Consider the following 16,506-nt stretch of genomic DNA (forward strand, 5'->3'; position numbering starts at 1 on the left):
GTCTTCCAAATTGGGTCCACCTCCCACCAGCCACACACCCTGACATATAACATACCAGGAGTTACAAATTTAACATGCAAACATCTGAGTGCCTTTAACCAGCTCTGGTTTCTTGGCTTATTTTTTCTACACGTGGTGTTTTTTGTTTTTGTTTGTTTTCTGCTTCTGCATCTTTTCTGTTGTTTTTATTTTTATTTTATTTTTACTGCTCTGTACTTGCTCACAATTAAAATGGCTTCAGCTTTCAGCTTTATTATAATGATGCAAAGTAAGAAGGAAAATAGGGTCATGTGATATCTCAAACAAAATCATTTTAATAAGAGGACTGACAGCTTTCCTTTGCATATCAATCTTTGGATGAGTACTGATTTAGTACATGTAATGCAGTGGTACAGTGGGATGGGTTGGTGTGGTTGTTGGAAGAGTGTTCAGAGAAATTATTTGGGGGGTTTGTTAATGGAATTTGCTAAAAGGAAAATATGCTCATCAATATTTTGATGCTTATTTTTTGCAAGTGGTTCATTTTCATTACAGTCAAAGGATTGCTTAATCAAATCAATTAAAACAATCAGGCCCTACCTTGACTGTTTGCCTACATAGCTTTTAGAACAGAGTTTAGTGTGGAAGAAGTGGTGGTAACCAGGTCTCATGGGCTCAAGCATGGTGAAATGCAGCAGGAGGGACCGTAGTCCCAGCAGCAGTGTGAGAAAAAGACAGAGGAAGGTGAGATTAATGTGGTCAAAAAATACATGGAGGGATACAATAAGGAATAGGGGCAAGTGAAGGATTCCAGCAAAATTAATCAATACTTTGACAATCAGACATCGCTAATAGTGAACTGTCACATGCTGAAGTGCAGTGAAACTAAGAAGTGGTAACCCAACAACAGAACAGAAAACCTCACCTACACCCTACACAGCTCACTTTGTAGCTCAATGTCTCCCCCTTCTGGCTATCAACTTTTGATCACTGGGCACCTGAATAATGGATCTCTCTCTTTTTTATTTCTTTTTCCTTGTTCTTTTTTTTTTTTTTTGCCTATCCCGTTTGGTTCTTTTGCCATCAGAATTATTGTCTAAAGGCGAAGAAAGATGCCCAACGGATTTACTTTACCAAATGGACCATCCAGCCTTGCCTTGAATACTGGATCTCAAGCTAAAGATTATATGACATTAGATGATCTCACTACCCACAACCTGCACCTTCATAGTGGAAAAAATAATCTGTAAACTCCACCCTGACGTGGTCCTTGCTTGCCTTTTACCTCCAAAACTCAAGTGATGTTGTGAAAACTTCAGCATAGCTGGTATCTGAGTTCCTCTTCGTCTCTTTTGACTGTCAGCGCAGTCTCTTCATTTTTGCCTTACAAGCATAAAGAAATGAATTATATGTTGTGTGTGTACTAATTTTTTAGCTTTAATCCCGCAAGAAGTCCAAGATGAATCTCTTAGTGGAGAATTTTACAGTAACTATTAGAATAAATGAAAAATGTAAATAACACATTGACTGCTTTATTTTTCTTTAATTGTTTTAAGTATTTTTTTTGTCTCCATATAAAAGATATCAAAATCTGAGCATACAACTTAAAAGTAAAAAGAATCTATATGTATTCTGCAGTCTATGATGCTTAAGGGACATCACTGCATCATTTAAACATCTTTTGAATGAAAACATCAGCATGTCAACACAAATCTGAAGAGACACTGCAACCATATGAAAGAAGACGACTATTTAGTGAAATTTCTACTCCTGAGGATTAACTGCTGTGTAATTTATATTATTACCATCCAAGAACTAAAGTAAGCTGAAATTTCAGTTTTTTCTCAAACAAACTATTAGAATTTCTGAGAGATTTTTTGAGAAACTGAGTACGTCCACATGTACACGGGTATTTTTCAAAATGCAGCTTTTTCTATGCATTTGGGCCTTTCGTCCACACGTAAACTGCATTTTGGGTCACTGAAAGGTGACATTTTTAAAAACTCTTGCCAGGGTGGAGATTTTTGAAAACTACATTTTTGCGTTTAGGTGTGGACGAGATTTACTCAGGCAACGTCTGAGTATGTGTGTGCCGTTTTTGACATCACGCTGTGGTCACGTTATTGTTTACATGAGATAAATTTCTACAATGGCGGATATAGACAAAATACGGTTGCTGTTATTCTTAGTATCTGCAGTTTTTACACGCTTACATATACACACACAGTTTATGTCCCTCCATTTAGAAAGACAGAGGCATCAGAGTGAACATGGGATGTAGCTTCTCCATTCAACACAGACGCTCTCACAACCCAAATCCTGACGTCGGTTTTGAATAAAAAGAATTGTTTTAATTAGTTTTATTTATGCTGTATGCATTTTGTCCATTCCAAAGTTGTGAGTCTACACCAGCCAAAATGCTGTTGTTGTTGTTGTCATTGAAAATGATGATTCTGATGAGGCATTTGAAGACTGTGTGGATGTTCACCAGTACATCCCAGAAGAGGACCCTCGGCCAGGTGTATCCAGGAGGAGGTTTAGAGAGATGGATGAAGAACAAAAGAATCAGATGGTGCGAGGAGTTTTCTGATGATGACTCTGACTTAATTTCTGACTGTGACACTGATAGCGAGGGTTGTTCTCATGTTGGTAATATTGCTGATGAGGACATCAATCAGCAGGTAATAAAAGAAGAACCACTGCCTGGTGGATCCACGAAAAAGCCCAGAGAGTGTAGATGAAGAAGAGAACAGCAAAACACTCAGGCTTGCAAACTCTGATTCAGGGACAAGCTCAACTGTGCATGCTCACTCTGAGACCAGTCGTGATGAACATTTTTGGGGATGAACTTGAAGAGCTTGACAACCATGAAACTGGAGGCTCGAGGAAGTGGTCCCGAGAGGATTTTGAGGCAGAAGAGGAATACTTGCGTTTGCAAATTTCTGAGTCCACCAGCACAAGTGCTGACAACTAACACTATTTCGACACGTTTTTTCAGTATCCTTTTAGTAGGCTGATGGCCAACTCATGTGAACCCGAATCCTCCCTTAGTTATGCTGCAAGGCGTAGACTCCTGAGGGATTCCCGTGATGCATCACGTTTTTCGTTTTCATCCACCTTTCTCACTCGAAATGTGTTAACAGACCTCCCTGTATTGAATAATACTTGTGATTAATCTCTGTCTCTCTTCCACAGCATGTCTTTTACCCTGTCTTCCTTCTCTCACCCCAAACGGTTGCAGCAGATGCCCGCCCCTCCCTGACCGTGGTACTGCTGGAGGTTTCTTCCTGTTAAAAATGAGTTTTTCCTTCCCACTGTCGCCAAAGTGCTTGCTCATAGGGGGTCATTTGATTGTTGGGTCTTTCTTTGTAAATATTATTGTAGGCTCTACCTTAGAATATAACGCCTTGAGGTGACTTTTGTTGTGATTTGGCGCTGTATAAATAAAATTGAATTGAACAGAAAATTGAATAGATGTTACTGTGAAGAGATATTCCCTCCATAGAAGGCTTAGACCCAAATGCAAATTCAAAGCACATGGTTAAACTATTTATAAGACTTTCTTTAAGGAGAAGGAATAGAGAATGTGGCTAGAGATGGAGTGTCAGCAGAGAGCAGGTACCAGAGGAAAAGCTATGGAGAGACTGATCACCTGGGTCGTGATGGGAACGATCCAAAGGGAATTCTGCAACAGAGGAGAAGAAGTTGCTGGACGAATATGTTGTCAGAGGAGATCTAAACACAGGGAAAACAAGGTTAAACATGGGGAAGCCAGAATTGGAGCAGAGGTGGAGCCTAGTTACCACTGTAGATAGCAGAACATACTGGCGAGGAGTAGCAGACAGCGCTGGTTTAAAAAGCCCTCCTGCTGATTGTTTGCAGATGAGGCCCAGGTGAGACGCTGGAAACTCCACCTCTGAAGGTGGACACAGAATCCCGATACCAAGTGGAAAACCCCCTCAGACACTCTATGGAGCATGACAGAAGGATGAGAAAGCATTCATTGCCCACTCATCCATCAGTCAGTGTAATCCTTAAAAGTTTATTCACATGTAAATATATTACATTTTTAAATAAAGATCATTGAAGAATATGGAAAAAAATCAAGTGTTTTTAATGACACTGCATTTCATTCATGTGTCTCTAGTGGTGTTGTAGAAGTGTTTGTCTGTCGGGCTGCACCACCAAAACACCACAGTATAATAGAGAGCACTGCCCACCACAGTGTGATAAAATATATGCAGCATCTCATCACACATGCCAAAATGCTTATCACATTTGTCTTAATAACCACAGTGTGACCCATGGTAGGTACCTACTTCAATAGGACAGAGCTGTAGCCATACAGTCAGTTAAAATGGGTTTAATGTTAACACAAAATAAAAGTAAACATGTAATAGTAGCACCTAAAACTACGGAAGAGGATTAGGGCCACTGGGGGAAAAAAAGGAAAGAATTCTGACTTTAATCTCAGAATTCTGACTTTTTTCTCAGAATTCTGAGAAAAAAGTCAGAATTATGAGAAAAAAGTCAGAATTATGAGAAAAAAGTCAGAATTCTGACTTTTTTCTCAGATTTCTGAAAAAAGTCAGAATTCTGAGAAAAAAGTCAGAATTATGAGAAAAAAGTCAGAATTCTGAGGGAAAAAGTCAGAATTGTTTTTTTTTTTTTTCCAGTGGCCCTAATCCTCTTCCGTATAAAACAATTAAAAGCTTTACTTCATTAAATACGGTTAAAACTTTAAAATTGTATGATTGTACGTGGGGGACAGGATAAGCGCTGTGGGGAACCTGTTAAACACAAATCAACATATGACACACGTTTAAAAGGGACGGCAACTCACCCTGAACCCCAACCGGACAAAACACTATAAAAAATAAAATATTCAGTGCCGTCTCCACTCAAGCTCACCACGGTGCATGCAAAAATCGGAAAGAAAAAACGATTAGTTTTCCATGCAGCGCCTTCACTGTCTGCAACAATATATATATAAAAAGGGTAAACCACTCTAAAATACAATAAATACATGAGGTGCCTACTGAGACAGTAAAATAAAACACATAAACAAAACAACAATATCGACAGCCGTCAAAATAAGCTTCAGCTCTTCCCTGTCAAAGTACATCAGTCTAAAACAAATTAAAATACATTGATGTATCGGGACCTCAGCCCGGCAGCCAGAAATCCACCCAGGCAAAGCAGCTTGGCACAAGTTCAAGTCCACACCCTAAGTATTGGCCTGTGGTGGTGGAGTTCACTACACATTTCTCCACAGGAGTAACTGTGGAAGGCTAGAAGTCTGTAGAGCTCTGGAACCCACATGACTACCAGTTGTCAGGTTTAATAAAAATTTCCACTGTTAGTCATGGATTGGCCTCCCTACAGCCCAGCATTATTGAAGGAGTGCGGCATCATCTTGACAGAGAGAAAAACAACATTGAAAGAAGAGCTTTGAATAATCTTCAAGAAGCCTGGAGAACTATTCCTGAGGACTAGTAAAAAAAAAAATTACAAGAAATCTTAACTAGACTCTGTTGAAAAATAAAAGTGGTCATAACAAATATTGACTTTCAAGCTGTTTAGCATTGTACAAACTCTTTTGTTTTTGCTTTTTGTCGAGGATCGCTAATTGGCAGGAAGGAGATGGACCCAAAATGCATGCACAGTATAAACAAGACTTAATCTCAAAAAGCAGCTTTAATGATGAGCTCTTCCAAAATAACTGCAGGTTACAAACAAAGAATCCAACACAATGAAACTTCTACAAAACACACAGAACAAGGAGAAGCACAGACATGAGGGAGCATGGGACAACGGACAAGTGGAAAATGAGACAAAAACACACCATATAACAAGGGAAGAGGACACAGGTGGGAGGACGGCTAAACACAGACCATGAGAGTAGGAAGGTAGAACTAAATACAAAGCACACATAACAAACCTATCGTCAAACTAAAGCAGTCAAGGAACTAAAGGCACAAAACACGGCTTCTATTCGTTAGACTGAGTTTGTCCTATTTTGATTTCCAGCTGTCAGTCACAGCTGGTTCCATGGAAAGGCAGGTAAACAGACACACACGCAAACATAGAAACACGCGTGCGCGCACACACGCGCGTACAAAAACAGGATTTTACGGTTGCATATGTGGGTGTGGAAAGAAGGCTGGGCTTGCTGACTGAAGTCAGTCCTTACTCACTCTGAGCTGACTGCAGTGAACAAAGGTCATGCGCTACTTCTTTTTATTGGTACGTAGCAATTACTTTTGTATTCCTTTGACTTTTCCTTTGTCAGACATGCTAATTATGTGCGCAAATACTGCGTGCCCTAATGGATCTCTTCATCTGTCGTATCACATGGCTACGAAAGGCAAAATTCTTGAAAACGTTTTCTGAAATTGCCTAAAATGGAGTTAATGTTTTGTTTTCAGCGATACAAATCTGGGACTTCCTTTTGAACAGGTTCATTTCTCTTATCACGCTATACTCGGAAAGCCTTTGCATATCTGCAGAAATGCGTGTGTGCGCACCTTATCAAAACTGGTTTACCAACTATGCATCAGTGAGCTTTTAAGAAGTTCATTACCCCAGACGCATAAATTATAACTTCACCGTAAGCCCATCCCCTAACATTCCTGCTTTGACTGACTGTTTGCCCTCCAGGTTTATTGTTTATCAGGTGCTAGAAGCTCAGAGCTGCTGAGCCGTCACAGGAGGGAATGGACTACTGACTCGTTTGAGCTTGAGGAGGGTTATCCAGGGCCATTCCCATATGAGTTGGGCAAGGTGAGAAATTTAACCGGAAAGTGTCCATTTCCAAATTTCATAAACTGAAAGACTTTAAAATGACAGAAAAAAACAAACTTTTATGTATAGGTTTTTACGTTTCAAATGTACTTTTTGTGGAATATAAATGCACAGTGAATTTAATTTTAAGGTGAACTTTTTTAATGTAGCTACCAAAAAACTAATACTAATAATGCAAAAATAATCAGTTAATTGATTAAAGCTGATTTAACACCTGCATTCCTTTGATACTTGCACGTTTCTTTATTTAACCATGCCCAGGTTCATAGCAATAAAATCATTTAAAATCACAAAACGGACGTTTACGTATGCAAACATTTGCTGTTGTGTTGTAGGTGAATATTGATAGGCAAAATCGACTAACCTTCCAACTCTATGGAGAAGGGGTGGATGAGGTGCCGATGGGAGTCATCTCCATTGACAAAGAGTCTGGCATGTTGTACGTCCACAAGGCTGTGGACTATGAGGAGTGGCAAAAACTTGAGGTTAGAATCAACACTCGCTAAACGCCAACATGTAGTGATCCCACAGTCTTTCTGTTCATGTACAAATTATTCATAGTGACAGTGAACACCTGTTATTGTGGAGTAGTTACTATTAATGAGAGTGCATATTAAGCATGCTCATGCTTATTGTCAACCAACAGTTTTTACACTTTACGTTTCTGTCAGCATATTGTCAGAAGCTTTACCTGATTTCATACTAGAAATGTCAAATTTTGTTACTTTGGTTGCATAAAAAAGGCTGAAAAAAAATCTTTAAAAATTATTTTAACTTCTTGTCACAGAACTTTACCACTTAATGATAATCTTTCCATGTCATAGATCACAATATTTACTATTTATTTTCTATTGTAACTAAGTCTTCATGGTATCATTTGATGTCTAGCTAATATGTGAGGCCAGAAAGATGGACGTGTCAACTGACACCAGACAGGTTACCAGGTTACGACTTGAGATTTTCATAAAGGACATCAATGACAACCCACCACGCTTTGAGAATACTCTGTATGAGACTACTGTTGATCAGGAAAACACACAAGGTAAAAAAAAAAAATAATAATAATATATATGTACATATAATTATTTGATCCCCGCTAGTTCTGTAAGTTGGCTCACTTACAAATGAATACATTTTTTTTATCATAGTTTCATTTTAATGGTGAGAGACAGAATGGCACGTCGTTTTTTTACTGCTTCCATTGCTGAACAATTGCATCACCACTTGTTACCATCTCAACAAGGTGTCGGGGACATGAATGGGCTTGTAGTCCATTCCAGCCCACCTCCATGGGGCAAGAGTGGACTACAAGCCCATTCTTGTCTCGATATCCTTTGACAGCTCTTTGGTCTTGCCTGTGGTGGTGGAGAGGTTGGAATGAAAGAAAATGACTCTGAGGATAGGTGTACTTCATATACATAGCAGGCTGAGATTAGGAGGATCTGTAATTGATTGATTGATTGGAATCTGTGTGCCTACAACTTTTAATGTGATGTGTTTTTTCTGGATTTTTGGTAGATATTCTGTCTCTTTCCACTAAAATAAAACTACATTAGAAATGAAAAGAGGCTCTTCATTTCTAATGTAGTGAGCAAAGTTAAATTAGCAGCAGGGGATCAAATAATTATTTCCCCCACTTTGTCTGTGTGAGTCATGTCTGTGTGTTTATCTATCTAGCCCTGTGTGTGTGTGTCTGTGTGTGTGTGCTTCTTCCTTTGAATTGAATTAAACACTGAGTATTACATATGCTCCTTAACTGTTTATTTCCCGACAGGCTCCAATCTTTTGAAAGTGCACGCTACTGACATAGACGAGAGCGGAACACTAAACTCAACCTTCCACTATGAAATCAAATCTGTGTCTCCAATTGTTAGAGACACTGAAGTCTTCGTTGATGAGTCTGGATACATTTCATTCAAAGGATGTTTAAATCATGAGGTAAGAGACTCTTTTGTTGATATGTCAGGAGCACGAAACATTTTAAAGATGAGTAAGGAGAACGATTTGGCTAGTTCTTTACTTGAGTAAGTAAAACTTACGGAGCTATTTATGCAGATGCGCATGCTCACTTTGAGCAGCAACAGATTCTTTGCAAATATCACAAAGGTTACAAATGTTTCCTTATTATAAAAAAAACCCATTCGTGTAATACAAAAAAACCGTAAGCTTTGTGCATAATGGTCTAACTACTGTAGGAGCCACTGTCTAGGATACACTATGATCTATGTATCCTATGAATACATTGTTATGCTATTAGCCTATTAATGTAAAACTCTCCATTTGCTTTTGTTAAGGTGGCTGAGAAGTTTACATTAACGGTGGAGGCCAAAGACCACGGTGAAGTAGTCAGCCTGTCCAGTTCAACCACTGTTGTAATTCATGTACGGGATGGCAACAACCACCTTCCAGTCATCAGCGGTCAAACGGTAGGCAGTCAGTTGGTGTTGCAAACTCCAAACAGCACCAGTTTCAGGAGTTTCACACCTGTAACCTGATACCTATGTGTAGTGTATACAGAATAGAAGGCAAGACACCCTGGTGGTTCGTCAAACATAAATATAAACTCATATTTATACTGCATTCACAATGAGTTTACGTTTTAAAGGTGCAGTCAGTAATTTTTTATGTTTTATAATAGAAAAAAATGATATTATTCTCATTAATATATAGATTATTGTCTATTTATGCCAAATTAATACTTTCTCATAAACTCATATTTAATCCATTAAAATGCATAGAAGCAGATTTGCTTATTGTGAAAGCTGTGAAAGCTCACTCAGTTTCCCTCTAATAAACAGTTTGAGTGCATTTTCACATCATATGAGACTTTATTCACTAAGTGTCAGAGTACAAGTTACATTCACTTTAAAGAAAGTTTCACTAACGCTGCTAACAGTAGCTAATGAATGCTAATAGCATCACTTAGTGACAGAAAACACCAGCGTATCTGAACATTTCACCTCAGCCTGGCTGTCATTGGACAGAAGAGAGCTTCTCTTCTCACTAACTCATATGGAACTCTTACCCAACATCGACATCTAAGCTAAACTGTGAACTCACAGCCTTCCACAGATATGGAAAAACTCTGGGGTGTATTCAGATCTGCTCCAAAGGGAAGGAGAAAGTTGCTGGACTAAATTTAATGATTATGGACTTGAATTGGGAAGGATAATAAAACAGAACTTAAGTGACTGCAATCTACTAACATCAAGCAATCACAGTTTTACACAGTATTACTTTAATAAAATTGTGTAGTTGGCTTGCTCCATACTTTACATAACCACCAAATCATTATTTTATAAAATCATATCTGCTTGTGAATAGACCACACTGACTCTATAATTGCATAAATTATAACAGACACATAAGAAAAAATGTATACTTAAAATTGTGTATTAGCAATGGGAAATTCTTCTACAGGTTTATACACTCTGTATTCAAACTACAGGGCGCTGGTAAAGTGAAGGAGCTTGAGACTGGGGTCTCTCCTCTGAGGCTGCACGTGACAGACAAAGACACCCCCCACACCTCTGCATGGAGAGCCAGGTACACCATACATGGTGACGAGAGAGAGAACTTCAAGATACTAACAGACTTAGAGACTAATGATGGGATCCTGACAGTAGTTGAAGTAAGTGGTGTTTGACTGCATGCTATACATTACAATGACACCCACAGCTTTTTAAAAAATTTATTATCCTCTTATATAATGATGCTGACAATATTTTTTGAATTTCACAATTTTTTTTTTACTGATTTTGCAACTCTGTTGTATAATTTCAGCCTTTAGACTTTGAGAATGGGGCGCAGAGGGAGCTGCTGATCTCAGTGGAAAACGAGGCACCGTATTACTCCTGTGAAGTAAAAGAGAGGACGCCCTCAGGCCTCTGGAAAGTTGACACCATTAAAGGCCATGATCCCTCTGGTGCAGCTGAACCTCAGTCTGTGAAAGTCACCATTGATGTGGAGGATACCAATGACCCTCCTAAATTCAGCATGACGGTGAAAGAGGTCGTGGTGATGGAGAACGTACCCGCTGGAACCTGGGTGGATAAAGTGACAGCTGTGGATCCTGACTCCAGTTATTCCAAAGAGTTTGTGTAAGCGATTTATTTGATTAAACATTTCTGAACGTTGATCTGAAGCTGTTCAGTTCTGTCTAAGTGCACTGAATCTGTCCACAGGTACAAGGTAGGAAATGATCCTGCTGGCTGGGTGACGGTGGATCCCCTCACAGGAAACATCACAATGATAAAGACGCCCGACAGAGAATCTCCACACGTTGTTAACGGCACCTACACCATCTTAGTGTATGCAGTTGACAAAGGTAAACACACACTCTGACTTTTAAAACACAAACAGCTTTTTTTGTACTACATTTCTTGCATCTTGGACAGGTATACCACCAATGACAGGAACAGCTACACTACATATCCATGTGTGGGACCAGAATGACAATGTGCCACAGCTAACAGTGGACAGCCTGGATGTGTGTGTGTCTGATGCCCCCACAACCACCAACATCGAGGCCTTTGACCCAGATGAAGCCCCTTATGGAGGGCCTTTCACTTTTGAACTGTTGGGAAATGTTGAAGGAAAATGGAGACTGAATCCTGGTTATGGTAGAAACATCCTTCATGTATTTAGTGACATATTACAGAAAAACAAGCACAAAAGCCAGAACTCCTAAAGTATCCTATCATTTTGTGATCTCTTCTTCAAGGTTACACAGCTGGTCTGGTGAAGGAGCCCGGTGTGTCCTATGGTCAACACACAATTCATCTAAAGATCTCCGACATGCAGGGAGCATTTAAAGTTTACAACCTCAGTGTGACTGCATGTGGCTGCACTTTGACACCAAACTGTCGAATTCGCCAGAAATCTGAAATAAACATTGGCCCTTATGCTTTATGCATAATAATTTGTTCACTCTTACTTCTTCTGTGTAAGAAACACACCGTTTACTTTAGTGTAGGAGAACTGTGATATGTGTGCTAACATCTCTAAGAACCCAGTATAAGTTTTATTTTACTCTTTGACAGTTCTGCTGCTGCTGGCTCTCAGCATCTCGTCCAAAAGAGAGTTTATCACTATGGAGCCTGAAGATTGTTCAGGAGGAATCCTCCTCCAATCAAACACTGAGGCACCAGGAGACAACTGCGAGGTCACTGTTTAGAAACATTTGCATCCATGCCAATGACCCATTTAAAGGGAAATATCATTAAACCATTTCTCTTTCTTTAGATTCCTGTCACTATTATGGAAGAACCAGTTTGTATGGAGCAATATAATCAATCTAATTTCCATATTCCACTGAATGGGATGAGAAATGGGAGATATTCAGCAAGGGTGGGTATGAATGAAGTTCAGACTTTTGGCAGTTTTCGGAGTTTACGCTCACAAGCTAGGGTAGGTCATTCTTCCATGGAGCATGTACTTTTGTAAAAGCATCTCAGAATCCTCTATAGATCACCTCCTGCTCTTGTCATCCTTTTGAACAGGATTTTACACAGAGGTCCATCCACCCACGCTTTGGGGATTTCAGAAGAGAAAGCCAATACAGCCAATACAGCTACACTGGGAACCAGGTTGTACACACCCACAGAAGATTGAGGATGACTTACAAATGGATCTTAAAATAATAACTATATATTTTTGTTCTTTAAATCTCAGTCAAACTGGAATTCTCCAATAACCACTGGCTTTGACAGCAGCCATCAGGTAGAACACCAGAGATTTGTGTTTGTAATCTTTCACTTTGAAATCAGAGATAAAGAAATGTGAACCTTTTGTGTGCAGTTTGAAGACATGAGCAATATGAACGTCCTCCAAACACAAACCGTGAGCTGTGCTACGGAGTCTAATGACATGCAGGTTCATCAGGTTGGTAGTCTCTTAAGTATGTCACATCTCCTATGCTGCATTATTTAAAAAAAATTAATAAAAATGTATGAGCATGTACCATTAAAAAACAAATCACTTCAGGCATATTTGTATTTGCTTTTGACATGTTCCGCTTTTTACAAAAGCTAACCTCTCTGCGGGAGAAAGAAGGGGACTTGCTAGACGATGAGCTTCACATCTATTCAGAGCTAGACTCAGACACCATCCCAGAGCTGGAGGCAATCAGTATTTCTGAAGAGGGCTCATTTCAGGACACACTGGAAGATCTGGGTCCAAAGTTTCACCAACTGGCTTCTATATGCATGACAGCCAAGGACTCACAACCTAAGGTAGGTCATTCTTCCATGGAGCATGCACTTTTGTAAATGCATCCCTCAAAGTGTGAACAGATTCCTCTATAGATCACCTCCTGGTCTTGTCACCCTTTCCCAACAGGAAATCCACTCACCATGTGAGAATTTAAGAAGAGAAAGCCTGTCCTACCAACACAGCTACCCTCAGAACCAGGTTGTACACACCCATAGAAGATCAAGGATGTCTTACAAATGGATCTTAAAATATTAAATGGTTTCTTTTTCAAATTTCAGTCAGACGGGAATTCTCCAATAACCACTGGCTATGACAGCAGCCATCAGGTAGAACACCAGAGATTTGTGTTTGTAATCTTTCACTTTGAAATCAGAGATGAAGAAATGTGTGAACTTTCTTTATGCAGTTTGATGATATGGGCAACATGAACGTCCTCCAATCACAAAACATGAGCTGTGCTACAGAGTCCGTTGAACTCATGCCAGTTCGTCAGGTTGGTAGTCTTTAGTCCATTATGCTGCATTATTTAAAAATAAAAATAATCACTGCTGGCACATTTGCATGTGCCACCTTTTACAGAAGACAACCTCACTCCCAGAGAAAAAAGGGGACTTCGACAGAGACCTTCACATCGACGCACAGGAGGGGGACTCCGATGCCATCTCAGAGCTGAATAGGATCAGTATTTCTGAAGGTGGTTCATATCAGGACACACTGGAAGATCTGGGCCCAAAGTGCCACCAACTCACTTCTATTTGCAGCCCAACACAACGACAGGACTCAAGATATTACGACATGTAGTAAACATTTCTGCTCCAAGTGTGAGGAAGAACATTCAATTCCTATATTCTATTAGGAGGAGAGACTAAAGGGTTTGTGGCGACAACTTCTGCAGGAGAAATGCTACAAGAGAGCCATATTGTTAATCACATATTTATTACTGTGCCACATGCGTCTTCAGTTTTTATATCAAACTGGGGAAAGAAAAAAAGAAAAAAAAAAACAAACCCAAAACAAGCAAAAGCCAAAACAAACCACAAAAGTACAGTTGTCCATTTTGACAAACCTGTCTTCAGAACCCATTTGGATTACATTTGAACAGCCAAGTATGTGTAACTTTATACAAACACAAAAAAAAAACAAAAAAAAAAAGACAAATTCCACATCGCATGTTTCAAACTAAGTAACAATATTGCTTTTTTTTTTTTTTTTTTTTTTAAGTGCACAGTTGCTGGATTAAAAGAAACTGCTCTCCCATTTCATGTAAGGATCCAAAATACAAATTTGCATTTGGGATAAACAAAAAACAAAACAAAAATCTTCACTGAGTGCTGTTGCAGAGGTTTGAACTCAAGGAGGTTCCTCTTAAACAAGTCAAAAACTACAGTATGTACAACAGTTTAACAAAAGGAAATCCTTCACACTCTGCCACTACCAACTTTTGGAAGCGCTCGCTGCTCAGTGGCGTTCAGCCCTCTGCGTCCACGCCCCCTGAATCCTCTGCCTCTCAGGAAGCGACCAGGAACTCCAAATGTTTCTATGTTCAACTTTTTCTCCTCAGCCCAGGTGGTCCTCCTAAAACGCACAGTTTTTTGTAGGGTGGGAGTAAGTATATTACAGAGCTTCACAAAACAAATATTACAAATAAACTGTTTAGGTCACCTGGGCTTGAGGTCTGATGAGACGTTATCAAAGAAACACTTGGCTTTGTCATAGTACTTATCTCTGAGAGGCTCCTCCTCCTGTTCAGGAGGGCTATCCTGGGTCTCCCAAGACTCCTCCTTATCAACTGCAAAATACATGTATATACTCGCTCAGTTTCTGTCACCTCAAATAAAACTGAATTGATTGGTGATCTTTAAAACATACCAACATTTTGCTTCGTAAGATCTTTAAACTGAGCATTTGCACTTTCAAAATCAAAATCTGACTCAAATGCCAAAGTTGAAGCCTTTGTGTTTTTCACTATTAGTTGGCCTCTGCTTCTGTTCCTGGACCTGCGGCTGCCTGCAAATAAGCATTTAGAGGGGAAGGGGAAATTTATAAAAAAACAAAAAAAAAACAACACACACACCCGTTAAAACTGGTTCTCAAACCAGTTCATCTAGTATGAGACATTTCATTTTGTAATTTAATGCTTCCAGGCAGATGGGCAAAATTTGGTTTGATAAATATAATTGCAGTTAATTTTCATGCAGAAAGAGTCAAGCAAACCTACTGCCATTCAGGAATTAGCAGCTCACAATGCACATTTTAAATGTGGATACCTTGTCTCTGCCTTAGTTTCTGGTTTCCTGTATTTTGGCCTTCAGCTGAGGCAGCACTTGGCTGAGATGGTGCCTGTCCTAAAATGATATATGATAATCTTTCTTTTTATCGTGGTGGACTTAAAAGCAGTGGAATGAAGTCAACTGATGTTAAAGTAAATGTTCACTGTTAAAGTCCACTTACTGGTGGGTATATTCTCTTTTTGAACCTGGGCACCAGCCTGTCCAGACCGCTGAACTGGACGCACCAGCGGTTTGTTCTGTGGCTGGGTTGTAGTCTTTCCCTTTTTCTGTGCAGCACTGACCATAGGCATGGTCTGGACAGCCTGTTCAACCATAGGGGCTCTTCTGGCTTGGCCTGAAAGTCCTAGAATTGAGAGGGCACAAAGAAGCCTAGTGGTGCAAGACCATTTTCCATGCTGGAAACCCAGATTTACACAAACATAAATATATAACAAATCCTCTGTTATATTGAGAAGAACTCTGTACCTAGTCCCAGTGCTGCACTGTACTGCTGGTTGAGTAGAGAGCTAGCAGCCAGCTGATTGTAGGTGGGCATCATGTCTCTGTAAGGACTCCAGCGTGGGTGATACATTGCAGAGGAGCTGCCAATTGATGACTGATCCCACAACAATAAAGACAAAAATGAACTTTTGCAAAACTTTCTATCAATTTCAAATAAATCTACAGTGAGGAAAAAAGTTGAATCTCCTTCACCTACTCACCTGAACAATAGCAGGGTCCCGAGGAAGTCCATGGTGTGGTTTTGGTGGCTCAGACACAGTAATATCTTTTATGTCACTGCCCCTGAAGATTATGAATTCATAAACTTCATCTTTGGGTGGCACTGGTCTAACTGTGTGCCGGTCTTCAGTGCCGTAAGATTTAACTGGGAAAATATATGTTGAAGTGACATAAAGCAAGTCAGCTGTTTTTTAAACTGCAGCAAATTTTGTTTAAGACTTAACTGAGAAACACAGCCTCGAGCCACATCTTGTAAAGCATCAACCTACCTTTTGCTAAAGCAACTGTGGACCTGTCTGTGTCCACAGAAGACAAAATGCCCTCATAACGAATCTGTGCCTTGGATATTAAACTTATTTTACTGCCAATGTAAGGAGTTCCTCCGGCACTCATGCTTGCAGTAAAAATATGCTTTCAGCTCAAACTTCACCTACGGAGTGAGCAGCCACGCCACACACACCTTAACTAATCCACAGTGTGCATGATGGAAAGCACCTGT

The 16,506-nt window shown here is 39.7% G+C and overlaps 2 protein-coding genes and 1 long non-coding RNA gene across 6 annotated transcripts; 1 reads left to right on the plus strand and 2 right to left on the minus strand.

The window, feature by feature from the left end:
- Positions 1 to 3,523: 3,523 nt before the first annotated feature.
- LOC145428956 (uncharacterized) lies at positions 3,524 to 3,947 on the minus strand. The gene is made up of 2 exons (XR_013909313.1): positions 3,805 to 3,947; positions 3,524 to 3,714 (listed from the first exon to the last, which is right to left on the minus strand). It is a non-coding gene; the product is annotated as an uncharacterized LOC145428956 (long non-coding RNA).
- Positions 3,948 to 6,134: 2,187 nt separating this feature from the next.
- LOC113022832 (cadherin-like protein 26) lies at positions 6,135 to 14,864 on the plus strand. 2 transcript variants are annotated; one of them, XM_026168692.2, is made up of 21 exons: positions 6,135 to 6,225; positions 6,640 to 6,762; positions 7,119 to 7,268; positions 7,672 to 7,825; positions 8,558 to 8,721; positions 9,078 to 9,209; positions 10,232 to 10,414; positions 10,567 to 10,883; positions 10,968 to 11,110; positions 11,181 to 11,405; positions 11,507 to 11,728; positions 11,826 to 11,947; positions 12,028 to 12,192; positions 12,285 to 12,371; positions 12,457 to 12,504; positions 12,583 to 12,666; positions 12,813 to 13,016; positions 13,123 to 13,194; positions 13,275 to 13,322; positions 13,403 to 13,489; positions 13,576 to 14,864. In XM_026168692.2, exons 1-21 carry the CDS (start codon positions 6,205 to 6,207, stop codon positions 13,795 to 13,797), a joined length of 2,973 nt encoding a protein of 990 aa, XP_026024477.2. In that variant the 5' UTR covers positions 6,135 to 6,204; the 3' UTR covers positions 13,798 to 14,864. The 2 variants fall into 2 exon arrangements, with proteins under 2 accessions (XP_026024477.2, XP_026024478.2); XM_026168693.2 differs by having other exon boundaries at positions 12,028 to 12,132.
- Positions 13,916 to 16,506, minus strand: LOC113022856 (LSM family member 14B). Of its 3 annotated transcripts, none has more exons than XM_026168742.2 (8): positions 16,277 to 16,502; positions 15,989 to 16,152; positions 15,753 to 15,882; positions 15,448 to 15,630; positions 15,264 to 15,341; positions 14,870 to 15,003; positions 14,659 to 14,785; positions 13,916 to 14,571 (listed from the first exon to the last, which is right to left on the minus strand). In XM_026168742.2, the coding sequence occupies exons 1-8, from the start codon at positions 16,398 to 16,400 to the stop codon at positions 14,540 to 14,542; spliced, it is 972 nt and encodes a 323-aa protein (XP_026024527.1). In that variant the 5' UTR covers positions 16,401 to 16,502; the 3' UTR covers positions 13,916 to 14,539. The 3 variants fall into 3 exon arrangements, with proteins under 3 accessions (XP_026024527.1, XP_026024526.1, XP_080158182.1); XM_026168741.2 differs by having other exon boundaries at positions 14,866 to 15,003; positions 16,277 to 16,495; XM_080302056.1 differs by having other exon boundaries at positions 13,916 to 14,785; positions 16,277 to 16,506.

Source organism: Astatotilapia calliptera, chromosome 5 (assembly GCF_964374335.1).
Source record: "Astatotilapia calliptera chromosome 5, fAstCal68.1, whole genome shotgun sequence".
Lineage (NCBI taxonomy): Eukaryota > Metazoa > Chordata > Actinopteri > Cichliformes > Cichlidae > Astatotilapia > Astatotilapia calliptera.

Bases quoted from the DNA above. Each gene is read 5' to 3' on its own strand.
- LOC113022832 (XM_026168692.2), top strand. From the start codon at position 6,205: ATGCGCTACTTCTTTTTATTG. The intron at 11,729-11,825 runs GTAAGAAACACA...ACTCTTTGACAG, and splicing joins TTCACTCTTACTTCTTCTGT to TTCTGCTGCTGCTGGCTCTC. The intron at 13,323-13,402 runs GTAGAACACCAG...TTCTTTATGCAG, and splicing joins GCTATGACAGCAGCCATCAG to TTTGATGATATGGGCAACAT.
- LOC113022856 (XM_026168741.2), bottom strand. From the start codon at position 16,400: ATGAGTGCCGGAGGAACTCCTTACATTGGCAGTAAAATAAGTTTAATA. The intron at 16,153-16,276 runs GTAGGTTGATGC...ATATTTTCCCAG, and splicing joins CACAGTTGCTTTAGCAAAAG to TTAAATCTTACGGCACTGAA. The intron at 14,786-14,865 runs GTATGTTTTAAA...TGTATTTTGCAG, and splicing joins TCTTACGAAGCAAAATGTTG to TTGATAAGGAGGAGTCTTGG.